The 27,944-nt window shown below is 40.1% G+C and overlaps 1 protein-coding gene across 4 annotated transcripts in view; it reads right to left on the reverse strand.

Moving 5' to 3' along the window:
- Positions 1-27,944, reverse strand: part of cpne5b (copine Vb) — a gene marked incomplete at both ends in the record, with an annotated part of 314,866 nt that overhangs the window by 238,263 nt on the left and 48,659 nt on the right. For all 4 annotated transcript variants that reach the window (XM_080425210.1, XM_080425209.1, XM_080425211.1 and 1 more), the window contains 2 exons: positions 4,680-4,726; positions 8,110-8,150. In XM_080425210.1, the coding sequence (XP_080281336.1) occupies positions 4,680-4,726; positions 8,110-8,150 (88 nt within the window). The remainder of the gene's footprint in view (positions 1-4,679; positions 4,727-8,109; positions 8,151-27,944) is intronic.

Below are 27,944 nucleotides of genomic sequence, written 5' to 3' on the forward strand. Positions count from 1 at the left end.
CAGTGGTGGAAAGAAGTACTCAGATATTTTAGGTAAATAGCAATACCACAATATAAAAATACTCTGTTACAAGTAAGAGGCCTGTGTTCAAAATGTTACTTGAGTAAAAGTACAAAAGTATTGGCATCAAAATGGATTTAAAGTACCAAAAGTAAAAGTACTAAAATGCGACGCGTTGTGAGCTTGTAGGTCTGCTATTTTCAAATAGCCTTGGTATAAAATAGGGCTTAAGTGGTTAATGTATGTTTTATAATGTAATGTATATCTGCAAAGTAACTAGTAACTAAAGCTTTCAAATAATTGTAGAGGAGTAAAAGTACAATATTTGCCTCTGAGATGTAGTGGAGTAGAAGTATTGAAAATGGGAAACGTTAACATTGTACTTAAGTACAGTACTTGAGTAAATGTACTTAGTTACTTTACACCACTGGTGGCAGGTCAGCACACAAGCACACACAAACCAATTCACACAATCACATACCCACACAACACACACGCCTCTAGTTAGAGGGCAGTCAACATTATATGTTTATAATCATCAGTGGTAGAAAGTAACTAAGTACATGTACTGAAGTACTGTACTTAAGTAAAATGTTGAGGTATTTGTACTTTGCTTGAGTATTTCATATTTCCAATACTTTTACTTCTACTCCACTACATCTCACAGGCAAATATTGTACTTTTACTCCACTACAATTATTTGAAAACTTGAGTTACTTTGTAGATATAAATTATTACATTATAAAACATACATTAACCACTTTAGCCGTATTTTATACATAGGCTATTTGAAAATAGCCGATCTACAAGTTCACAACGATGCGATGCGTTGTGAACTTGTAGATCTGCTATTTTCAAACATTTTAGTACTTTTACTTTTCGTACTTTAAGTACATTTTGATAAAAAATACTTTTTTACTTTAACAATATACTTAAGTAAATTTTTTATTTGGGACTTTTACTTGTAACAGAGTATTTCTACATTGCAGTATAGATTATTTTACTTAAGTAAAACATTTGAGTACTTTTTCCACCACTGATAAGCATGCAGCTCCTTTGGGTTTCACAAAGTTTGACCCACAATCGGTACAGCTGGAGCTAAAGGACTAAAATGAAATGGGAAAACCCACCATAAACAACCCTGGCTTTTATTGCATTTTATTTGGCCAACGCGGTGGTCTGTGCGCTCTAAATGGTTCTCCAGAGGGACATAATATTTATTTGCGGATTAGATATGCCTGTCATGGGTGAAAATGCATTAGTCAACCTTGCAAATTGTCTGCAGAATATTGCACACACACAGAGTGCTGACACGCCCACATCAGGGAATCCTCCATGGCATGCTTAATTAATAATTAATGCTCCGTCGTACAATGGGGTCACTTGCCAGAAATAGCAGATTCACAAGTTCACAACACGTCACATCATGATCATCATGATAAGAAGGAATCTTTTATCAACAACCATTATTTTCAGTGGTGGAAAGTAACTTAGTACTTGTACTCAAGTGCTGTAGGCTGTACTTAAGTACAATTTTTAGGTACTTTTACTTTACTGGAGTATTTACAATTTTCCACTACATCTCAGAGGCAAATATTGTACTTTTACTCCACTATAATTATTTGAAAACTTTAGTAACTAGTTACTTTGTAGATTTTGATTATTATTACAAAACATACATTGACCGCATCAGCCCTAATACATTTGGCCATTTGAAAATAGCCGATCTGCAAGCTCACAATGCATTGCGATGTGATGCATTGTGAGCTTGTAGATCTGCTATTTTCAAAATATTTTTTGTACATTTGAAAACTTGAAACGGGACATTCTGTACAATGAGTACACTTCCTACTTTTGGTACTTTAAGTACATTTTGATACCAATACTTTTCTACTTTTACTCAAGTACATTTTGAATTCCGGACTTTTGCTTGTAACAGAGTATTTCTACATTGCAGTATTGATACTTTTACTTAAAGGGATACTTCACTTTCGGGCCGGGGACACATTTAAAAAAAATATTAAAAATAAATGAAAAAAGTTATGGAAAATTCATGGCCCCCTCACGCATTAGAGTGTCCTACTAATGCGTGAGGGGGCCATGAATTTTCCATAACTTTTTTCATTTATTTTTAATATTTTTTTTAAATGTGTCCCCGGCCCTAAAGTGAAGTATCCCTTTAAGTAAAGAAAATTAGTACTTTTTCCACCACTGATTATTTTGCTGTGTACTCAATCAAATAGTTTGCCAGTACCATAATCAAATGATTGGCATTTCCCATCTCAATGTGTTATAGTTCAGACAACATGTTTTAATGAAACTGCCAGCCTGAATCAATAAAGAATGAAAGAGCTAACAAAACTTCTATATAAATGCATGATGGATGGCTGCATGGATTGTAGTGTACTGTACATGCAATACTGAAATAACACCATAGACTAATCCAGTGGCTATGTCAAGGACCCCCAAACTGACTTATTAGCCATGGACCCCCCATTTGAAAACATTCCCCCCCCCCCCCCAAGAGAAGATTTTTTACAGCTCTAGCAGTGATTCTCAACCATTTTAATTTCAAGGACCCCCCAGTTTGACATGCATTAGGCTATACGGACCGTTTAATGGCATTTCTATCTCTGGGACCCATTTTTGCTTAGTGGACTTAGCTAGCTTAGTTTTTATTTCGTTTTTATTTAGGTTTCGTCAGTGAAAAAAAGGTAGTCGACGAAGATCTTTCGTCATAGTTTTAGTCGACGAAATCAACAGTGATTCTTTGATAACTCTGAACACAGCTTCAAACCAGTTCCAAGGAACAAAACAAGAAACCAGCTGATGTTTTCCAGAAGCAAAAACAAAGACGACAATTTTCTTTTCGGAAAAAAAACATTATTTTGTCATTTTACAATTCGGCTTAATAACATTTATTTTTCATTCACTTGCAATAACAGTAATATTTTTTATCATCATGTTTTCTTATGACCACCTGTCAGGCTCCCACACCCACTCTGATTTCTATCAGTCTGCAAATGGACCCCCACCACAGTTAAATGGACCCCCACCACAGTTAAATGGACCCCCACCATAGTTAGATGGACCCCCACCACAGTTAAATGGACCCCCACCACAGTTAAATGGACCCCCACCACCAGTTGTCAAGGTACCTGATTTAGATGTATAGTATATCTGACTATAGGACTATGCTGGCGGTAGATATAATAGTATTTATCTTTATGTTTTGCCCCACTGAAATGTCGTTTAACCCATTGAGGCCTGAGGTTCCGATTCTGCAAAATGTCTTCTAAATCCTAAACGGTTTTCTAGAAAAACGGTTGGAAAAACGGTGGTTCTCAAACTTTTTCATGTCAAGTACCCCCCAAAATGATGTGTATTTGGCCGCCGACCCCCATCTCAAACTATTTTGTTCCAGGGACCCCCCAAAAGCAAAGATTTGAGTTAAAATGTTCGCTTTACAAATAATTAAAATATATTATAAAATATTGACCTGATGGTCAAGATTCAAATTATTCCCGAGCCCTCAGGCAGGCAGTAAAAAAGAGCAATATTCGCCTTTGAGATTTAATGAGTAGAAGTATAAAGTATTACATAAAAATGGACATACTCAAGTAAAGTAAGAGTACCTTAAAAATGTTACTTAAGTACAGTACTCTTCTGTGTCACTTTTTCATTTGAGCTAAAAAAAAAGCATTATTTTACACTTTGGCTATTTAAAAATAGCAGATATACAAGCTCATAGGGCGGCACCGAGTGCCACGCTACGAGCTTGTAGATCTGCTATTTATGAAAAATCGTGAACATGTGTGCAAATCTTTGAATATATATTCTTTTAAAGCTCAAATGTTTCCGGGGGTCCCTGGAACAAAATATTTTGAGATGGGGGTCCGTGGTCAAGTACATATCATTTTGGGGGTCCTTGACATGAAAAGGTTTGAGCACCACTGATATAGAAACATACGTTTTTTCAGTTTTTTTTAAGTACAGTACTCGAGTAAATACTTACTGACTATGCTGAACTGCACACTTTACTGATCTGAACAAACCTTATGTTTAGCTGTGATAAAGATTCAACACTAACAATAACTTATAGTGCAGTCAATGTAATGATAAAAAAAAACATAATTCAAAGAAAATAATTCTGTTGTTGGTTTTAGCAAAAACATTTTACTGTACAAATGTGTTTTTACAGTTTGGCAAAGCTGTCAATAAACAGACGCTGCAACTAGACTTCACTTTTTCGTTACTTTCTCCCTATTGGCTAAAGGCCAGCCAATGAGGGGTCGCCAATGGCTTCCCATACCCCGAACCAAGCCTCCAGAACCGCAGTAAAACAGTGAAGCTTCCGTCGCCTGGTGGTCAAATCTGGGATTGCAAGACTTCCGCATTTAAAATGCTACTGCGTGTGCTTCTATCGTTTGAAACACAGCCTATAAAAGTTTTCTTGTGTGAAAATAAGCCACAGTGACACGATGTCACTCCCCTCCGTGTAGGTATCAATGCACGCGCGCGCACACACACACACACACACACACACACACACACACACACACACACACACACACACACACACACACACACACACACACACACACACGGTAGCCAAGCTGTAAATGACATTTCATGACAGTCTTTCCTTTCTTTTACAGTATCACACATATCACTCTCACCTCTCTCCACTGTTTGGTCTCAACGCCTTGGGTGTAGAGCACACACACTGTAGAAAGAAAGAAAGAAAGAAAAAACAATAGCAGAAGCACATTAACTCCAGTACGATGGACAAGAACACAAGCCAATATAAGCACAAAACAACCGTTCATATCGTTGCCGCCAGGGGACAACCTTGTGTCTCGATATTTTAAATGTTTGTTTTTTCCTAATTGAAAGCCCTTCTTTGATGTATAAGAGTGGCGCGCAAAACTAGCAAAAATAGCCTTGTAGATAAGATATTTTAGCTATTTTTGAAGAATTCAGAAATTAAGTTAAAGTGGTTTAAGCAGCACTATGTATAGTTTGGGGTATCAGTGGCCACTTTGGACACAAATTACATGGCAGGCAACGTCTTCGACTTCATTACCCAAGAGTCTCTGCAAGCATGTCCGGCGAGGACGCGCTGTGATTGGCCATTGGTCTTTGCTTTTACTGGCAGTTCCACCTCAGTGCCTTGGCAAATGCCAGGATGAGACTCATTGTCTCCCCTATACATAGTAATACAGTCAAGCCCCTATAGCAGGGACCCCCCTGAGTCTGTGCATTTATGGAAGGATGATTGTTATTAAAGGGATAGTTCACCTGAAAGAAAACTTTTTTTATATCGATTAGTCACCCCATGGAGACTTGAATCTGCATGGATATTTTTTTGTTTTTGTCACATTCCTAAGCCAATAATTTGATGACCAGCGGTTCCGGCAGGAGACACAAAGGAGACTCTTTGTGTCTCCTACCGGAACCGCTGCCGGTCATCAAATTATTGTCTTAGGAATGTGACAAAAACATTCCTAAAAAAATAGGCATTTTGGGGGTGAACTATGTAAATTTTGTGGGACATAATATGCTATATAGCTGTTGTAAAGTTACATAGTGCTGCTTTAAAGGGGAAATCCACCCATTTTCAATATTTAACTATGTCATTAATATAGCATAAAGGAGTTGTGTGGAAATAAGAAAAAATTTAAAAAAAAATTAACATTGCAAAAAAATTAACATTGCAAATTACACTGTGATGAGTCATCACAGTGTAATTTGCAATGTTAATTTTTTTGCAATGTTAATTTTTTTTGCAATGTTAATTTTTTTTTTAATTTTTTCTTATTTCCACACAACTCCTTTATGCTATATTAATGACATAGTTAAATATTGAAAATGGGTGGATTTCCCCTTTAAGTCTGCGTCTGTGGATCCATTGGAACACAAGGTTCTTTATTTTCATCTCCTGAAAAGTAACAGTTTTATTTTTGGGGACATTTTTCCACCCGACAGCCATGAAATCACAAAGCAACACCACAACACCCATGGCCAGAGGTGTGTGGCACAAAGATGACACACAGATCAGTGGAACGTGTGGAAGGTGCACGTACATACAAACACTATAGCATGCAACCACACCAAGGAGAAGGGAGAGAGAGATAGAGAGACAAAGAGAGAATCAGAAGAGGAGTGGGAGGTGAGTGATTCTTTTATTTCAAGGACCCCCGGGGCCCCATTTGATACGATTTCTCTGGAACACAGATATTTAACTGTAACTCAGAGAGCGCGCAAATGGAACCAAATGGAACCAATGGAACCAAATGGTTCCACACCCTTAACATGTCCATTTAACTTAAGTAAGCCTTGCCGAAACATGAGGCTCATAGGGCAGGAAGGAGCCCATCTCCTGTTTCTGTAGCGTGAGGACATCACAGTGACTTGCCAACCCTTGATGCTGAGTGCCAAAGCAGAGAAGCATCGGGTGACATTTTTGGTATGAGTCTTTGGTATGACCGGGATTTTTAGATTTCTTTGGCTATTCAAAAACAGCAGATCTACAAGCTCATAGCGCGCTACGAGCTTGTAGATCTGCTATTTTTGGAAAAATCGTGAACATTTGTGTAAATCTTTGAATATATATCGTTTTTTAAAGCAAACGTTTTTAACTCAAATGTTTGCTTCTGGGGATTCTACAAATGTCTTCTAAATCCAAACAGTTTATTTTTATTATGTTGCTATAATATCAGTGGTTCTAAAAAAAAAATCACGTCAAGGACCACCCAAAATGTTGTTCCAGGGACCCCCCCCCCAGAAGCAAAGATTTGAGTTAAAAATGTTCGCTTTAAAAAACTATATATATATTCAAAGATTTGCACACATTTTCATGATTTTTCAAAACATTAGCAGATCTACAAGCTCGTAGCGTGGCACCGAACTTGTATATCTGCTATTTTTGAATAGCCAAAGTATAAAATAATGGTCAAAGCTTTGGTTACACAGATGCCTTCCCGGTCTGAATGGGTTAACGTTAGCCTGGAAACCAGACAAATCTGCCATTGCAACAAAAAAAAAATGCCCTCGGCAGATTTGGTCTGGCACCGCTCAGTTGTGATTGGATTTCACTCCCTCCCTCCGAAGTAGTGAGGGACCAATTAGGGCCCAGTATGCAAATATGGGGCGGGTTTATCACCGGAGGCATTTTTTTTTATTCGTCCCTTGGAAATGCAGGTTCCACACAGAGATTCCAGACTCATATCTACACAGTGATATTAGTCTGGCCATGCCAGGCTAGGTTAACGTGTCCAATTGGAGCCTATATAAAACTCTCCATCATTTTGCTGGGGACCACCTGGGAACCCCCTGACTGAGGGACTCCTCGGGGTCCCCTGACCCCACTTTGAGAACCTATAACTGATGGACAGAGGCGGGACCAAGAGTGCACAGAGACAGACAGACAGACAGACAGACACATAGTATGGACAGAATTAGCCCTGGTTCAGAGCGTTAGTGAGTTCCCTCTAACACCCTGCGCTTGTACAAGGAATTCCACTGCCCTGCGAGGGCTCCAACAGTAGTGAAAATAAACAAAACCATTTAGCTACTCACCGAAACAAAGGCTGTTTTGTGTTGTTGAAAGTCTATTCTCGGAGGTGGGAAGCCTCTCAGCACCCCACCTACTCTGTAAAATACACTTTTTGGGCAGAAAATAAAATATGTCCCAGAGACGGATTTTTTATTTATTTACTCCACAGTGCCCTCTACAGATTTGTTTAATGGTAAGTTCAAATCCTCCAGATCTGTAGAGGGCGCAGTGGAGTAAATAAAAATAATTTCCGTCTCGCGGACATATTTTATTTTCTAGTAGGTGGGGTGCTGAGAGGCTTCCCACCTCCGAGAATAGACTTTCAACAACACAAAACAGCCTTTGTTTCGGTGAGTAGCGAAATGGTTTTGTTTATTTTCACTACTCTTGAGCACTCGCAGGGCAGTGGAATTCCTTGTACAAGCACAGAGCCCTGGGTCTTCCAGGGCGTTAGAGGGAACTCACTAACGCTCTGGACCAGGGCTAGGACAGAATGTACGGAGAAGTGGTAATGCAGTCAGAAAGGTTGACATGATTGATATGATACTCACATGGGTCTGACTTGGAGAATGTGTCTTTATCCAGCAGATTCCTGGGAAAACAAATGAAGAGAAGCCAATGTGAATGGGAGTCGCACAGCAAATAACAGAGTGGTCATGATTGATTGATTGATTGTTTGAATACCTAGGACCCCAATGGAAACAACACCACAAAGACTTTTTGGGTGTTATCCTTTTAGACAAAGTGTTTGACTACTCATGCTTGTTTTACATTTCTGTCTAATAAAATATTCAGTCAATCAAACCCTGACATACAACTATAGAACAAAATACCACAGTTAACCAAAGCTGTGTTGTCGCTTTGCCCCAGAAGAGGTTGTTTAGGAAATGTAAACATTTGGGCATTTTTTTGGGCTTGTTTCTAAAGTGTAGTTGCTTATTTGGGCTTGCTTCAGAATGTTTTAATTATTATTTAAACCAGTGGTTCTTAAATATTGTCATGTCTTGGACCCTCAAAGTTATATGTACTAGACCATACCCGTCACTCGGGGGATATGAGCGCCCAACACGCGCGTCATGGTCCGCTTGTTTCACGGATGTGATGATGTGTCCCTAACCCACATCTGAAAATGTGTTGTGCCAGGGAGCCCCGTAACAGATTTGTGTTGTTAGAATGTTTCAAAAATCTTCCAAATATCCCACATTTTATTTCAATATTTTTTTTAAATAGCAGATCTACAGTACAAGCTCACATCGCGACACGTTGTGAGCTTGTAGATCAGCTATTTTCAAATAGCCGATGTAAAAAGTATCTAGGTTTAAAGTGCTCATGTGACCTAATAGTCGCTCCTTTTGGCCTTTTCCTACAGACACGTTTGCTTATTTCTCTCACGAAATCTGGCAACGCTGAGTATGTGTCGCTGCATCCCTGAGGAAGACACCACCCCCCTCCCCCCCGCCCCCAACACTCATCATGACAATCTGGGAGAAGCGGAAATTGAATTATTACCTTTTGTCCTCTGAGAGACAATTTTGTGTTGCAGAATTCATTTTCTCTTCTCAGATAACACAAGAGACACAGATTAACTATCTTCAGTTATCAGCTGCACCGCTGTTTAAAGCTGCAATCCAGAACTTATTTTAATGAATAAATCATTATTCTAACCGATCCGTATACAAGAGTATGATATAATAAAATTTAACGAGTACATCTACAGTGGTTGGAGGTGGTGTCTCCCTACTCTTCCATTGAGACCTTTAGAGATTTCTGTTTATGGTCTTGTTGTTTTTGTTGTGGTTGTGGTTAAAAGGTTGAAGCTCCATATTCCGATATCAGTCATTGTTATATAGCATGTCTGTTCTGTAACGGGGGGGGGGGGGGGGTATCCCAGTCTCTCCCGCTCTTTAGTGAACAGAAAATATGTTTTCAGGTGGGTTACAAAGAAGGTCACAAGAAGGTCACACAGATGCGATATCGTCTGCTCATTTATTTGTTTTATCACTTCCATGAATGAAATTGGTATCCTGAACTCAACATTTTTATTATCCGTTTACTAAAGAGCTGGAGAAACGGAGAGACCCCTGTTTTACTGAACAAACACTCTAGTCTATAATAGCAATGATTAATATGGGAATATAGAGCTATTTAACAATAAATCACTTACAGCACCTTTAATCTCACACACACACACACACACGCACGCGCACGCGCACACGCACACGCACACACCTGGAGAGAGTGTCTCATAGCTATCAGCCACCTCTGTGAGGTAATCTGGAGGTGGTACTACCTCACCTCCCACGTTCAGAATGTACACAGTAAGGTGAGATGAACCACACACAACAGTTCAACCTTTACACACACGTATGAGACCAATACACACACAGGGACAGTTATAGCTTTTTCCCTCTTTCCAAAAGTCCAGAAAACAAGGATGGGAAATGTTATTTTGTGGCCTGGACGGTTGTCGTAGCGGTCCAGGCACCTATAGGCTCAATGTAGCCTGACAGCGCATTGCGGGTTCGAGTCCCGAGCCCGACTACCTTTGCTTCATGTCACTCCCCATCTCTCCTCCCATTTCATGTCAGCCTACTAGCAGATCTACACGCTTCGAAGCGCGTTGCGAAGCAACCCATTTCAAGCTTGTCGATCTGCTACTTTTGCCATTTTTGAATTTGAATCCTGAAAAGTATAACCGTTTTGGCCATAATTTTGGTTTCCACCCCGACTGAGAGACGATATTATAACCACACGAACACCATTCTCCATATTCTGTCATAATAGGTGAATATTCTGCCAAAATAGGCAAACATTTAAAAAAAATAGAAGATCTACAAGCTCACAAGGCGTCGAAGGAAGGGACCAAGTGTAGACCTCTGGGGGAATCCCAGAGGTCAAATGAAATATACACAAGTGTAGGATTCAAGTTGTTAATTTTGTTCACTGTTGTAGCTATAATCGACATTGGAAAAAATAGTTGGTTACAACAATTTCCATGTGAAGCCCAGTAGTGTGATCGATCGTATTTGGACCAAATAAAGCAACTTTCCAGGTGATAACAGAGAATGTCATATCTTAGGATATTTGGAGTAGCGGGGGGGGGCACAGCATCTTTATCTACCCGGGGACACAACACGCATAGCGAGGGAGAGAGAAAATAACTGGAAAAAAAGAACTGACTCATGAACTGATATTTATTTCAAATTCAAGAATCTTTAAAATCGGATTTAAAAAAAAAAGGAAAAAAAAAAAGAAAACTGCATTCATCCAAGGTGAAAACTAACTGGAAGATGACTACTAATGCAGAACGAGCAACGTCTAATACTGTTTTTATGTCCTGACAAGTGAGAGTTGTCCGTCCATCCGTCCGTCTTAATGTGGTGAATCCATCCCTCCATCCATCCATCTTCATCCATCCATCCATCTTCATCCACCTATCCAGAGGGTGGTGGAGGCAACTGTTCCAGCAGATAATCAGTCTTCCCACATCAGCCACTTACCGCTGGGTATAATCTCCACTGGTCCATGGTCTAAACACACATATCACTGTGAACCACATTATGTTTTTATGTTTCCTCCTTCATCTGCATGTTCTCCTGAGGGCCATCATCTTTCTCTTCATCATATTTCTCTTCATCATCTTCTAGTATGCTTGGCTCCCGTTGCCACTTGCAGTTTGTTTGTTTGTTTGTTTGTTGAATTTTTTTATTAAAACTTTTATTTAATCCGTTAAGACCGGGAAAGCATCTGTGTCATTTTAAGATTTCTTTGGCTATACAAAAATAGCAGATATACAAGCTCATAGCGCGGCACCGAGTGCCGCGCTATGAGCTTGTATATCTGCTATTTTTGAAAAATCTTCAACATTTGTGCAAATATTTCAATGTATATTTTTTTCTTCATGAGGGTCCCTGTAACACATTATTTTGAGATGGGGGTCCACGGCCATATAATTTTGGGGGTCTTTGACATGAAAAAGTTTTAGCACCACTGATATACAAACATATGTTTTTCCAAAAAAGATTGCACACATTTTCACGAATTTTTCAAAAAATAGCCAAAGATGCACAGATGCGTTCCCGATCTTAAAGGATTAAATGGGATTCCCGGTTTGTTTCTCTTTTTATGGGGCCGTTATGTTTTTCAGTTATCGTTGGTACTCATGACAGCCAGCTCCCACCTGATGTCATGTGTGAGTTCCGACTCCTCCAGTCCGTAGCGAGTAACTGCTAGCTTGCATAACATCTTCAGATTAGGACTTATATCTAAGATATACAGGTCATTGTTATTAAAGAGGATGATACGATCCCCCACCATGCAACAACCCATCACAGACATCCCACACGGGGCTTTCCCTTTGGGCTCAATCTTCTTCCACGAGAAGGTCTGCGGATTAAATTTCCACAGATCGTTTTCCGGTCTTGACCGGTTAGAGTTGATGCCACCAAATATGAACAGCTCTCCATTGTAGGCAAAGGCTGAATGATCATCTGCTGTAAGAAGCTGTGCAGCAGAAGGCGTGCTCAGCCAGCAGTCGGTCTCTGTGTCAAACACTCTGATGTTGCGGTGGACAACCCCCTGGTTCCCCCCGCCCCCAAATACAAACATCTTTGTCCCGATGATGGTGGCAGAGTGACATTCTGAAACAGGTGGCGGTGTGCCTCTGGTGTGAATCAAAGACCAGACCATCGTGGTGGTGTCCAACTTGTAGATGTCATTAGTGTAGTATCCATACTTCGTGGTTCCTCCATAAATATACATGACCTTCCTCAAGACACAGGCCGAGTGGTGGAACCTCTCCTCTGGATCAGTACCAGACATATTGGGTTTGGACCATATGTGGTTGTCAACATCAAACGAATAAAGCACGTTACAGGAAGGAATTCCCCCCCAGATGTATGCAATATCTTCTACCAGGACAGCTGTGTGGCCCACGCTCACTGAGGGAACCTCAAGGCGACGTTCTCCTCTCCCGGTTGTCACTGGGGTCAACTTCCTCCAGCGTAAAGACAGTGTGTTGAAGACGTGGACATCGATCTGAACACCACAGGAAAAAGAGTACAGCTTGTGTCCAACTACCACAGTAGATGGGTCGGAAAGCCAATGTTCTACTTTCAGACATATCGTCCAGTGAAACATTTCACACACCAGCACCACTGTGAATCACTGCAACTAACTTACAGAAGAGGTTAGAAGGTAAGGGCAATTTGTTGCTAACACGTTCCTGAATGGTGTTGTGTTAATAATAACAATAAAATAACATGTATAAAAAGGACAATTGTGTTGAATGTGATGACAATGTTGTGATGTCTTTCCTTGATGACATCATTATATTGAATCGCTAATAACGTTACTCAAAGTGAATGGCCATTTCAGCAAAATGATATAATCAGAAATGTGCTAATAATAAGATTTGTTTTGTCAGTACTATGACACCAGTACTATGACACCTGTCATCCATGTTTCTATTATAGCAAGACAGATAAATCAAACGTTTTATCAATACTAAGCCCGATGCCTGGGAACTCAACCCATGCACCCTCTGGTTATACAATACCCATATATACCTGTTGTACCCACTGTACCCGTTGTCAGAGTACGTGGAGGCCAGTCTAAGACGTCAGTAAAGTGACATCATACTGATGACATTATAGATCTCCATATATGGGCATAGTATATATTTGGAGGCCAGTCTATGACATCAGCACTATGATGTCATGGTCTGTCTGTCTGTCTGTCTGTCTGTCTGTCTGTTGTTGTTACCTGACAGATTTTGATTGAAACGTTTTAAATGTACACATGTGGTTGTAAGCAGTGGTGTAAAGTAACTAAGTACATTTACTCAAGTACTGTCCTTAAGTACAATTTTGAGGTACTTTTATTTTACCGGAGTATTTCTAATTGTCTCCGCCGTAGGTGGAGAGTATGTTTTCGCTTCGTCCCGCCGTGTGTGAGCATGGCCCCTAGCCAAGCTAACATTGGTCAAGCTCCACGTGACACGTGTCAATATGTTCAGAAACATAGACAACGCACATCCTCCGTTCCTTGGCGCTGAGCTTTAAACTGTAAAGACAGTAATAATAAGACAAAGGTATGGCTCGCAACTCACTTTGATGCTCCAGGTTTTACGTGTTTTACGTGTCAATATGTTGACACCAATGCCTTTGATTGGCTAGAGGGACTTATGACGAAATACAATCCTATAAATAGGTGTGTCACTTCAAAAAGCCGTTTACGTTTTGAAGTGAGGTAAGACAGGATCAATCAGTCTTGAGAACACCTAACATTGGTCAAGCAAAGGCGCAGAAGGCCAAAGCTAAGAAAGCATACTCATCTACAACAGTAACACAGAAGAGGACTATAGAGTTGAATTGATCCCACAACAAGGCCGAAGTCTTAATACTGTAACAATTGGCCACCTTGATCAAATACATTATGTAGCACTAGAGAAACACACCAATCAACTGCTGAAACTGTTCAAGACAATGAAGATGAAGAAGACAGACAAGCATTTGAACAAACCAGTCAATTACGAGGACTCCCATATGACACATTGCTTCAAGAAGAACCTTTTTTAGATGCAGACACTACATATTCAGTCGCCCCTATAGAACACCAAAAACCACGCGCATTCTACCAAGACGACCCGTTCTACCAAGACGACCCGTGCTATTAAAATAGCACGGGTCTGCTGGCGGAGACTTGTGCTCCGAGGAGCACATTTTCTAGTTGACTATACTTTTACTTGTACTCCACTATACATCTCAGAGGCAAATATTGTACTTTTACTCCACTACAATTATTTGAAAACTTTAGTTACTAGTTACTTGCAGATATAAATATATTACATTATAAAACATACATTAACCACTTTAGCCCTATTTTATACCTAGGCTATTTGAAAATAGCCGATCTACAAGCTCACAACGTTGTCAGCTTGTAGATCTGCTATTTTCAAACATTTTAGCACTTTTACTATTGGTACTTTAGTACATTTTGATACCAATACTTTTGTACTTTTACTCAAGTACATTTTGAATTCCGGACTTTTACTTGTAACAGAGTACTTCTACATTGCACTTTTGATACTTTTATTTAAGTAAAATATTTAAGTACTTTTCCCACCACTGGTTGTAAGTATATATATTCTTATCGGTATTGCTATTATGAGGGGGTACCTGGAAAGATTTCTCCCCGCAAGGGGTACCTGGGCCAAAATAGTTTGAATACCCCCAATCTGGGAACCCATCGCCAAATAAAAAGGGAAAACAGCACCCTCTGCTGTTTTTTACTTATTCATTTGGCTCTGGGCGGAGCTGAACGGACGACCCATGCTCAGGGAAACCAGGGTTTTGGTCTGCCTTCAGCCTTTCACTTCCGGTGGTGCGACTATGTTTTCATTCCCACTAACAATATTTCTCCACGGAACACTAACACCATTTCTCCCAGAGAACATGGATCGTTTTGGTTATAAGCCCACTTGTTTCTATGATGAAAGAGCAATTTAAAATGTTACTAACTTTCCGTGGTTTTGTCGGCTTCGAGGGCGCTATTGTTAAATGAGTTTCAGTTTGTTTCCAGTGGGGAACGAACGGCACACACGTTAAAGGAGAATTCCGGACATTTTAAGTGTTATCTTTGATGTGTCGTTACTCACCTACCGACGTAAACAGTGGCATTGTTTATTTCCAGATATTCCCCTGTCGTCATATTTTCAACCTCCTCCGTTGTCATAATGGGAGCGCGTGTCATAGGGAAATTCGTCTATTATAACCGATGCAAAGTTATTTTTTTCTCTACTACTACTCATTGTGGAGTCTGATGATAGTCAAACATGCAGTGAAAGTTCCTGAGAGGCTACCGCTAATGACGAACGAGCTAACGCTAGTTGCTTGTTTCTCAACATGGCAACACCAAGTTGCCAGGTTCTGGGAGAGAAACAAGCAACTAGCGTTAGCTCGTTCGTCATTAGCGGTAGCCTCTCAGGAACTTTCACTGCATGTTTGACTATCATCAGACTCCACAATGAGTAGTAGTAGAGAAAAAAATAACTTTGCATCGGTTATAATAGACGAATTTCCCTATGACACGCGCTCCCATTATGACAACGGAGGAGGTTGAAAATATGACGACAGGGGAATATCTGGAAATAAACAATGCCACTGTTTACGTCGGTAGGTGAGTAACGACACATCAAAGATAACACTTAAAATGTCCGGAATTCTCCTTTAATCCCGCCCACTACATTTGATTGGGTAAAGCGCGGCCTGCTTCCTGATCTGATGGCACGCCCACTTGTAGCCAATGTGCACGGGTTGTCAACACGGCTCCCAACAGATTCAAACGCAGAGCAGAATCTGTTCTTGAGAGACTAGAGAACCCCTGATCTAGATCTCCACAAATATATTTCTAAGCAATAGCATTATGACCATACTTAGTTAGCCGTCTGTGAAAGTTGATTAGGCCCAGGCTACATCTCACACCTTTGTGCACACTTTCCCTGCGTATTCATTCCATACTCTGTGCGAAAAATCATTATAAAAGATATTTCGATAATCTAGCGCACATGTTATTATAAACTACAGAAAATAAATCATTGGGAATGTGTGAAGAGAATGAGGAGTGGGAGGCCCATATGGCAATAACAAATATGGAATAGTTGTGATAACATAAATGTGCAGTTCAATCTATAAATGGTAGATAAATATAAAACCTCCTTATAATCCATATCACATTATTACTAGTATGTGAAACGTCCAAATTTTTGTCTTTGTTTCTGTCTTTTGTATCGATGTTTCACCATTGTTTCTGTTCTATGTATATTATAAGCAGTGGTGGAAAGTAACTAAGTACCTTTAAGTACTGTACTTAAGTAAAATGTTGAGGTATTTGTACTTTACTTGAGTATTTCCAATTTCCAATACTTTTACTTCTACTCCACTACATCTCGGATCCAAATATTGTACTTTTACTCCATTTGAAAACTTTAGTTACTAGTTACTTTGTAGATTTTTATTATTATTACAAAACATACATTACCCACTTCAGCCCTATATACATTTCGGCCATTTGAAAATAGCAGATCTACAAGCTCACAATGCGTCGCAATGTTTATACATTTGAAAACTTGAAATGGGACATTCTGCATAATGAGTACTTTTACTTTTGATACTTTAAGCACATTTCGATGCCAATGCTTCTGCACTTAGTAAAAAATAGCTAAAAACTGTACGTCAGTACAGTACTTGAACTTAGTTACTTTACACCACTGCATGCACTAACAACACATATGTGTCCATACGCACGCCTAACAGTAAGGTATAGTGTTTTCATGTGGCATACTGTATGTGTGCAGTATCTTTCTCTGTCTGTCCATACTGTAGATCGATATAGACATAAACTCTATAAAGGCCATATATCATAATCTAGCTCATACTGTATTCTATCCGTCCTGATTGCATCCTAACGGATGGCTTGCATCCAAAGCACTAAATATCGTGCGGAAAGGGTGCGCCAATAAATCAGGGTGGTGGCTTTGCATTGCATGCTATAATGTGTCCTTTGAGATATACAGTAACTAAACAGTAACTGTTTGCAAAAGGAATGAATACATTAAACCAGAGAGCAAAAGCACCTATAAAAATGCAGACCATTTTTTATCTGTTGTGATGATCATTCTCACTCTGGCATGTGGCCTTGAGCTGTGGCTGTACGTTGGGAGTGCGTGCGGTGCGTGCGTGTGTGCGTGCATGCCTGTGCACGTGCGTGTGTGTCAGTATGAACCAGACAAAGTAGCTGCCTCTTCAATACAATGCAGACAATCAGAGCGATTAATTACAGGTGTGTCTGCGGTTGCACATCCTTCATCGGACAAACCCATAAGCCGCTTCCGCTGAGGCAGAAAATCCATACTTTGTAATTCTCTTTTATGGTATCTTTAACGTTCGATCCATCTCTGGTGATAACTTTTTGTATTTGTCAGAGCCTTCAATGGTACAGCTGTAACTGTATTGCAGGCCGCTGTCAGTGGTGTAAAAAGTAACTAAGTACATGTACTCAAGTACTGTACTTTTTAGTACGGTATTTTTTACTTTCTTCAGTATTTAAAATGTGCAATACTTACTTCTATAACCCACTACATCTCAGAGGAAAAAAATCTACTTTTAGTCCACTACACTTATATGAAAACTTTAGTTACTAGTTACTTTGTAGATTTGTATTATTATTACAAAACACACCAACCACTATTTATATTTTGGCCATTTTAAAATAGCAGATCTACAAGCTCACAATGTGTCGCGATGCGACGCATTGTGAGCTTGTAGATCGGCTATTTTCAAAAGATTCTTTATACATTTGGAACTTGTGAAATGGGACATTCTACATAATGAGTACTTTTACTTTAAGTACATATTGATGCCAATACTTTTATACTTTTACTCAAGTACATTTTGAATACCAAACGTGTACTTGTAACAGACTATTTCTTACAATAGGGTATTGATACTTTTACTTAAGTACTTCTTCCATCACTGGGCATGCTGTGCTACAGCAGCAGCCACTGGGGACAGACAGGAATAACAGAGCGGTTTCACTGACTGTGTTCTCTCACTCCAGCTCTGAGATTCTACACCGACTGACTTGACACAACGAGGTGTGAGCCTTGTGTTTGTTATATATCTGTACAATCCTGCTGGCGGGGGAAAACCTGGTAAACTCCCAAACTGGTCCTTTTTTATTACCATCTTAAAAATAATAAATATAAATAGTGAGCTCACAGCTTTGTAGATCGGCTATTTTCACGACTTTTGTGCAATACTTTTGTATGATTAACTAGGCTAATAATTTACAAAAACAAAAAAAGTTTAAAAATGGAGATACAAGGTTTCATAATACAACAAAATCCTGCTGTTTGTTTGGTGAGCCGGCTAATCAACAGCTTGGATTTCGAAAGTTAACGAGTTGGATCTGGTGCCCCCAGACTCCTGGAGTCAACGCGGGAGTCTCAGTTCCAACAGTGAGAAGAGGATGAAAAACATATGAAATGATATGTGAGACGTGCGCTTCTTCTCCTATAATTGCTGCTTTCTGTCAAAGCATTTGACATTGCTCAGCCACGGTTTGGCTGCATTCTCTACTGGAGATGGGGATAACTGGCTGGCCTGTTATTTAAGGCTTACTGTATACGGCCAGTGGAGAAAAATACTACAACAACGGCTGATTTATACTTGAAAATAGACAATCTACAAGCTCGCAACAACGTGTTGCACCATAGCGATGGGCCTGGTCTTCAAGATACGCTACACCACAAAGAAATGACTTGAAGTCCACGATCACAACACGAGAGGGAGCTCCAGTAATCACGTTCAACCCAGATTTGTCTCAAACAAGAGGTTAAATTTGTTCTCCTGCTATGCCACAAAAATGTGGAACGCCCTACCAACAGTCGTAAAGGAGTGTAAATCCTTACTCTCCTTCAAAAACCGCTATAAAAGAGCACCTACAGGTGCCCCGGTAAAAGTCAAAGCCGGAATAGCACAGCAAAAAATCTTGAATCTTCAATGCCAAGTTAATACTATTCTGTAATAGATACAGGAATGCTTGCTGTTAACACTGCTATTATATCTGATAAGCCTAATCAGCATTTATGTATACCAATCCTTGCACTCTTAATGGTAATAGTCCATGCTTTGCATTGAAAATGCATCTAAGGCTAAAAGCAGCTCCGAAGTGGTTGAGTTACAGGGTGATTAACATTAGAAACAGTAGAAGATCAGTACAAAGCATATTGTAATTGTACCCAGTGTTACTGCGAAACTGGGCCTGAGTGGGCCTGGCCGATGCTGTGCGGCGTGCGCACATTTTTTACATTAATTCATTATATACGTGCGCATGTGCCATGCGTGTGGGAGGGACTAGGGAGGGAATAGTTATAGTATACCCTCCCAAAAAATCTAGAACACACCACTGGTCGATAGGTCAGTGTGTCCTGATAACACCCAATGAATGGTCTGATAAATCGCGGGTAGGTCAGTATGTCACCTATTTCGCCCATTCAATGGTCTGATAAAACGTGATAATGTCCCATTCAATGGTCTGATAAAACGTGATAATGTCCCATTCAATGGTCTGATAAAACGTGATAATGTCCCATTCAATGCATTGATAGCATCCGAATCCGGTGCGTACGACGATGAATCGGGCTTGATACTCAGAGGAGAGAGGAACACAAAATGACATTTTTGTGATGAAAAATCCTCATTTATTGGGCGAGAGGGAATCGATGGTGGAGTTACGGTCTTTTCAAACTCTCTGTGTGAAAAGACCTTTTAGACAGCGAGGTCGAACAGCAGATTTAGCTCAATAAACCCTTGACTGTTACCCTTTCTGTTCCTTTTTCCTGGCATTTTGTACCAGCCTGTAATCTTCTGCCCATACAACCTCTGTGCCAAGAGGAGTCGACAGAGAGGCCAAGATGTGTGCTCCTCACGTTGATGAGGTTATCAACAAAAAAAAGCTAGCCGTCAAGAGAAGTGGTTCTCAACCAGTGGTCCGGGGACCACTAGTGGTCCTTTAGGGAGTTCCAGGTGGTCCCCAGCAAATTGGACCCTTATAACTCTTGAGAGTGTAAAATGAAACCAAAAGGACCCTTACGTGTCCATTTGGTTTCATTTTACGTTCTCAAGAGTTAGATCATTGTTAAACATCTGCATTACTTAATTAAAGAATTGTTATTTTGATCAACGTTTGCCTGTTATCTCTCCTATGGTACAAACATCAATACAGCATGGACAAAATCGTATCCAACGACATCAAAATATTCTACGTTTTGGGTCTGAGAGTCTAAATCTCATCACATGGGCGTATGTGGCTCAAATGCCGAATAAATAATGGACCTTGGTATGAATAGGGTTGAAAACCACTGGTCTAGAGGGAAGACGATGGAAGTCCATTTCTGGGAAAGGCCGGAAAGAGAGCCATAAAACGTTCCCATAAGAGGGCGATAGCAAGTACACAAATCAAATGTTTTCATGTCAGAGCGAACTCTTATATTTCTCGGAATCAAGGGTAGTTTCTCAGAATTTAATATCATGTCAAAGCGAACTCTTAATTCTCGGAAAATAGGTATTTTACATGGAAGATATTTTTTTTATGTTCCTAATAATACTGGCCAAGGCACAAGAAGATTGAGTAATGGCCAGACATGGATGAGAAAGGAGGGGGCCCGGCCGAAACGGACTGAGTAAATACTAAAGATGTATAATTAGGGAAATTGGACGGAGATGATCTTGTGAGCGTTGCCTGCTTCTGCTAGGCAACATGTGTGTAACCTGACTGCACGCAAACAAACTGAGATTGACGATCCACCACGACTCGTGTCATTCCATTCACCTGGTGGTGAAAGAGAATCCTTTGTCTACCGGTATCCACTTTTACAAGGTAATGATTTGATTACTGTATTTATTTCAGGACCCCAAATATATATCGTCTCTGTCGAGGCGTTAACCGACAAGCTCAAAACTCGAGCTCGAGCTTGCAGATCTGCTACTTTTAATGCTTTTTGTGTGACACTGTAGTATGATCAAGTACTGTAGGGCGTTAATTTACGAAAAAATACAAAAAGTTAACATATGGAGATAAGAGGTTTCTCTCCGACAGCCACAATATATACTTGTTCTATTCAGATTGCCAGAAGCCCATATGCCTTGCAGTGGATGAGGAATGTGTATTTTTGGCACCTAGCTGTGGTACAGTACATGTCATTCACACGGCTGAGATTGAGTTGGATTGGAAGAATGGAGTGAGCACGCTGACGAACGAGGATTAGATGAGAATTCACTATAAACATATAATACAGTAGTTGTGGTAATCAGTCTGCCATTTTGTTTGGCAACCAAACCCCTACAATTTTCTTGAGTAATACGCCCGACAGACAGCCAATTGATTGTCTGTGAAATGTGTGCGTGCGTGATAGGATAGAAAAAGCTCTTTAGTTTACACTCTTCGGTGCAAATGCATACTATAGGTAATTGATGAAGTGCCTCTGCATTTAGATGATCATTTCTTGTTTAACCCATTAAGACCAGGAACGCATCCATGTCACCACTGTATCCATATTTTATACTTAAATAGCAGATCTACAAGTTCATAGTGCCGCACTACGAACTTGTAGATCTGCTATTTTAGAAAAATATTGAACATTTGTGCAAATATTTGAATGTACACATTTTTCAAAGGGAAAATTTTTGACTCAAATCTTTGCTTCTGGGGGGGGGGGTCCCTGGAACAAAATATTTTCAGATGGGGGTCCGCGGCCAAATACATATAATTTTGGGGGTCCTTGACATGAAAAAGGTGATACCACTGATATATAGCAACAAAGTTAAGATTTAGAAGACATTTGTAGAATCCCCAAGAAGCAAAGATTTGAGTTACAAAGATTCGCTTTAAAAATATATATTTATTCAAAGATTTGCATGAATTTTCACGATAAAAAAAAAATAGCAGATCTACAAGCTCATATATCTGATATTTTTGAATAGCCAAATAAATCTTAAAATGACACAGATGCGTTCCCGGAATGAACGGGTGACGTGGTCTTTTTATCTCCTTGTTTATAGATATACAGAGTGGAGACATTTCATGGAAACACCACAGAGACTCAGCAGATTGCTAGGAAAATAGCCTTTAAATAAAATAGTGACTTATTGACTCAGGCCAGAGCCAAATGGGTTCATTGATTTCGGCTAATTTTGCATCTTGTTTTTGTATCTTCACACTGTGTGTGAGTGAGTTCAATTCACTCTTCTCACCACAGCTCCAGTACTCTCTATGGGATCAAGTAGGTCAGGATTTCTTTCTCTCTGAATTTCTGCTTTATTATTGATCGTAAGAGAGAGAGAGAGAGAGAGAGAGAGAGAGAGACAGGAAACGCAGGAGAGAGAGAGGTTATGACATTCAGCAAACAGCCACGGGTCGAATTCGCACCCAGCCAGACCAGCTGCAGGAAAGACTACATCCATATTATGTGGTATGTAAGTATGCGCTCTAGGTGAGCATTTTCTCAAGTAAAAACATCTGAGCACTTCTTCCACCACTGTCCTGTATATCACTGTCACTAGTATAGTAGTGTACAGTATCTATATTCAAAATCCACTAGTGGTTCGACTTCCGCGTTGTTATTATCGTTTCCGTCTTATTCTTTGTGTTATTCATTGTCTATGCTACGTTCTAGCTATGTTCTGGCAGACCACATCTCCAATTTCTAACACATTTCAGCCTAAAAAACGATCATGCCCGGAGCCTTTGGATAGTGTACTTTAATTGTTCAGTATATATATATTTGTATCCGTTATTTGGCCCAGATTTTTGCCTCCGTTGCTCACTATTCTATCCTTCTTCATGTACTTTCCGCAGCAAACTTTTAGGTTGTGACCTCAGACGGAGTGAGACTGTAGTGAACTTGTTTCTCTTTTTACATCCTCGATACTTTTGAATTTGAATCCTGAAGAGTTTTGGGTGAGGTTTCCACCTGACAGAGATGATATATAGCAATTATGTTTTTCAGAAAACTGTTAGGATTTAGAGGGATTTGTAATCCTCATGGGTCTTAATGGGTTAGAAGACATTTCTGCATGATTTTCCCCCCCTGCATCTCCATAGGGTTCAAGAGAGGATGTTGTCCCCAAATAGCTGAATAATAACCCTATAATTATAGCGTAAACCCAATCAATATGATACCACCACTCTTGCTGCTATCTAAATGCTATAAAGACAGAAGTTCATGCTCATGGTTGATAACAATAATTTAATTTCAATTAATTGCTGGACCCGTGATGTGCAAATCTGTAATGGAAAACTGTTTTCAATTTTGAGGACAAATATTAAATTGAAAATTGCTCTAATTGTCACACACACAGACAGGCAGTGGTGTAAAGTAACTAAGTACATTTACTCAAGTACTGTACTTAAGTACAATTTTGAGGTACTTTTACTTTACTGGAGTATTTCAAATTGTCAATACTTTTACTTCTACTCCACTACATCTCAGAGGCAAATATTGTACTTTTACTCCACTACAATTATTTGAAAACTTTAGTTACTAGTTACTTTGCAGATATAAATTATTACATTATAAAACATACATTTCATTAACCACTTCAGCCCTATTTCATACCTAAGCTATTTGAAAATAGCAGATCTACAAGCTCACAACGCGTCGCATCGCGACGCGTTGTGAGCTTGTAGATATGCTATTTTCAAACATTCTTTCTAGTACTTTTACTTTTGGTATTTTAAGTACATTTTGATACCAATACTTTTGTACTATTACGCAAGTACATTTTTAATTCCGGACTTTTACTTGTAACAGAGTACTTCTACATTGCAGTAGCCAAATCCATTATACACATCAGAGTCCTTGAATACATATAAGCACATAATATCAGTATCAGAGTCCTTTGTCCAATATAGAAGTACAGGTGGTACCCCTAAAAAAAAGGCGGGGGGGGGGGGGTTACGGGATTTAGCGAGACAGAATAAAAAGAAAGAAGTACTTGTGCTGGTATGGTAGTACTGCATGTATCCCATATCTAGTCCTTCTGTTATATGAGGTAAATAATTCCACTAACTAGTGGAATTACAAAAACTTAATATAACATGCAAGTAGGTGGCTTTAAAGGTCAGATGAGTGGGACTTTAGCACAGGAACGTGTGGGAAGCCAAAGTTCCTTTTCTTTATGACAGACACCCTGGGTTCTTTAATGAGCAAAGAGAATTGGGACCTCGGCCTAATGACTCATGAATCCACACACAAGGATAGAGCGTAGGTTGACTCATTCACAACCTTTCATGTAAGATACATCATGCCAAATAAGGCCACAACGGTGCTTCGTGCTTTTCTTTTCTTTCTTATTTAGCCAATTATTTTTTACTTCCGTTTTGTCCCAATTTAGTCGTTATGCCAATTAACCACAGCTGGATTTGATTTATGTTTGGTTCTATAATAACCCGGGGATGCTAAAAGGGCCCCCGGAATTATATCGTCTTTTATCATTAGGCATTATGCAGAGGGATTACGGATCAAGCATTTTAATGTCATAAATCTGCACATTAAGCAATGTACTAGGCTTTTTTTGTGACATTGTAATCTCATAATACATGTTGCCACTTGCTGTTCTAGTGATGCTGTTATCAACTGGCTTTTTTCTTCATGTGGTTTAACGAGTGTGTAAAATAAAATCCCTCTATTAGTCTCACATTGACAAACAATAGGAGATATCCGCCTACTGATGAGTCTGGGGACTTCTACATGCAAGGTAATTGCTAGAACAAACGGCAAGAACGACCGCTAACAAACCCACACATATACGGCTATGGAAACCATTCCTGTCACCTGGCCCAATATATGAAGGATCACCCTAAAGCACGGGTCTTCAACAGGGGGTCCGGGGACCCCAAGGGGTCCCTCAGAGCTGCTACAGGGGGTCCGCCAATTTTTTTGTGTGTGATAGGAACTTTCATTTTTTATTAATCACTTGAAACCTATAGCATCCCTAGTCTGAGGGGTACGTTTCCCCAAAATCTACAAGCGCTACGAGCTTGTGAGCTTGTGGACGGGCTAAATTTTCAGCAAAAAGAGAAGAGAAGCAAAGAGTTGTAGAGGTAAAAAAAAGAGCAGACCAAGCAGAGAGCCAATTAAGCATTGTGAGGGTTTGTGAGGTGAAAGGGCCTTTCTGTGTGGAGTTTGCATGTTCTCCCCTTGTCCCCTAGGGTAGGTACCCTCACAAAAAAACATGCAGTAATCCTGGTCTCTATACTGTATATATCCTGGCGCCTGATGGAGGGGAAAGGAACTAGTTGGAATAACGTGTTCCTTCCACACGCTACGTCCAACCGGGGAAACTCCCCCCTGTCAGGTGATAAGAAGCGGCCTGCTCACTCCTCTTGAATTGAAGGAAGCATGAGCTCAGTTCGGGGCTCTCCTCAGGCTGGCAGAGAGTGAGTAGCGCCCAGGATTACAGTTTAGGCATTGGCACTGGGTGAAAAATGGGTTCCAAAATCATGGAATTACCCATCTTTTACTCTCTAATTGTTTCGTTAAGCAATGAAAGCTAATATTTAGAGACTTGTGGGTTTAACCGTCTGAACCCCAGCATTCATATTTAAGGGGGTAGATTAGCCCAAAATAGCTGATCTGGTATTTTGGCTGTTTAGTGTTGATAGAAAAAAAGCGGTCCTAGTAGTACAGAGTGAAAATCCAAAGAGTCCAAAGTAAAAGGGAATTAATGAACGAATCCAAAGTAAAAGGGGAATCCATTTGAAGTAAATTGAACTTTTAACATTACAATCTATTATAAACACACCCCATGGCCTTTTCATAATCAAAAGCAATCCAAAAACAATTATTGTCATTGCCGGGGTGGATAGTAGTAATTGCATATTGCCTCTGGAAAGTAGCACGAGAGAGAGTGTGAGTGAGTGAGTGAGTGAGTGAATAATAAATGCCGCTTAATGAACGCACATATTTTTTACAGTCTACGAACACATCTCTGGCGGACATACATGCACTCCATAGAGAGTTCAGTTCTGGGTTAAGCAATTAAGGCCACACCTTATGATTAATTAAGTAACATCAATTAAAGATTTGATCACATCGTTTCAGTGGGATCGGTGCACATTTTTGCCAGGATCAAGTCTGCAGTGTTCCATTGTTCCAACTGTTCTGACTGAGCAGCGAAAACACGACCATCTTTCTTGATAAGTTCTAGCTGTGTAGGCGTTTGCTGCAGCGCACCAAGCGCTGCACTAAGTAACAACACACGTATACCTTCATTCACTGGTATGCTTTACCCCCCGTGGCTTGTGTGTGTGTGTGTGTGTGTGTGTGTGTGTGTGTGTGTGTGTGTGTGTGTGTGTGTGTGTGTGTGTGTGTGTGTGTGTGTGTGTGTGTGTGTGTGTGTGTGTGTGTGTGTGTGTGTACTGTAGCTGTGTGTGCATTTACTGCAAGCGTGGGTGGATCTTGTCATTTTGCATTTCTGCCAAGACTCTCAAGACTGTCATCATACTCCACAACCTCTCTACACTTTTGAACCCCTCCCCCTACACACACACACACACACACACACACACACACACTCTCATGTGCACGTGCACACATGCATGCACCCACCCCCACACACCACAAACAGTCTCCCCATAGATCATCATCCTCCATCCTCTCCATTATGTCTTATCTCTTATCCCTTATGGCATTATGCTGTCCTGTTTCTCCATCCTGTCCTGTAGTGTTCATGCACGCTCCATCTCTTTCCATCACTGTTGACACAGAGGAGTCTAAACACAGGATTCTGTCTTGTTCCTCCACTTACATCCCTGTGTGCCCGATTTAGAAACGTCCCGTCAGTTTTACGTATCGTTGCCGTCGGGCAGAAACCTCTTGTTTCCATGTTTTAACTTTGTTTGTGTTTTTCGTAAAATAGTGCCCTACTTGATCATAGGCCTACTACAGCATTACACAAAAGTATCATAAATAGCAGATCTGTAAGCTCGGAATCGAGTTGTTCGGATATGCAGTTGTTCAGAACCGCCGATCTGACCGATGCCAATATATGGGCATATACTGATGACATCAGGGATCCCATATATGAGCATGAAAGGGACAAGGACTGACAGATACAGAGATCTCCATATATGAGGAAAAAAAGGCACACAGACAGACTGGTACAGTGGGTACTCTGACAAGGCCCCCAGTAATGTCCAACAAAAACTGAAAATTAATTCTTCCAGAAATCAAGTAATCCTCAAAAGTACAAAAAGAAAATATTATTATAAAAAATTAAAATGATATTCCTCTCACCCAACCTCTATGTCAGGAGGCTCCAGGAGATTCCTCTGTTCCTTTCATGTGTTTCATAATATCCACCATCAGAATATCTTCTTCATTTCGACCAATATAAGCATCCCTTATCCAGGTCTTAAAGGTTTAATCCACCACAATATTCAATGATTTAAAGTTCTGATTTGTATTACAGTGTGTAGGCTTTAAAGAGTCTCTTGGTCAAACCACACCAAACAATGTGTCACACCCAGAATGGAACCCCCATAGCCTCACTTCCTGGTACCTTTATAGCTTTTCCTGGTACCTCACTTCCTGGAACTGTTCTACCAGTGATCACTTCCTGGAACTTTTCCTACATGTGCTGCTTTTCCCCCACAGCGCCCCCTGTCAGCAGATAAGAGAACAAATGGCTGTCTTTCTATTCCCTTTGTTATCACCAAGTACGTCATGTGTCTAAACACATTGACTGCCTGAGATTAAAACATTGTTTTTCATCCCCATGCCAGTGTTTTTTACCTACAGGTGGAACCAAAATGTCCATTTGGT

This window comes from Gymnoscopelus braueri (assembly GCF_963280865.1).
Source record: "Gymnoscopelus braueri genome assembly, chromosome: 3".
Lineage (NCBI taxonomy): Eukaryota > Metazoa > Chordata > Actinopteri > Myctophiformes > Myctophidae > Gymnoscopelus > Gymnoscopelus braueri.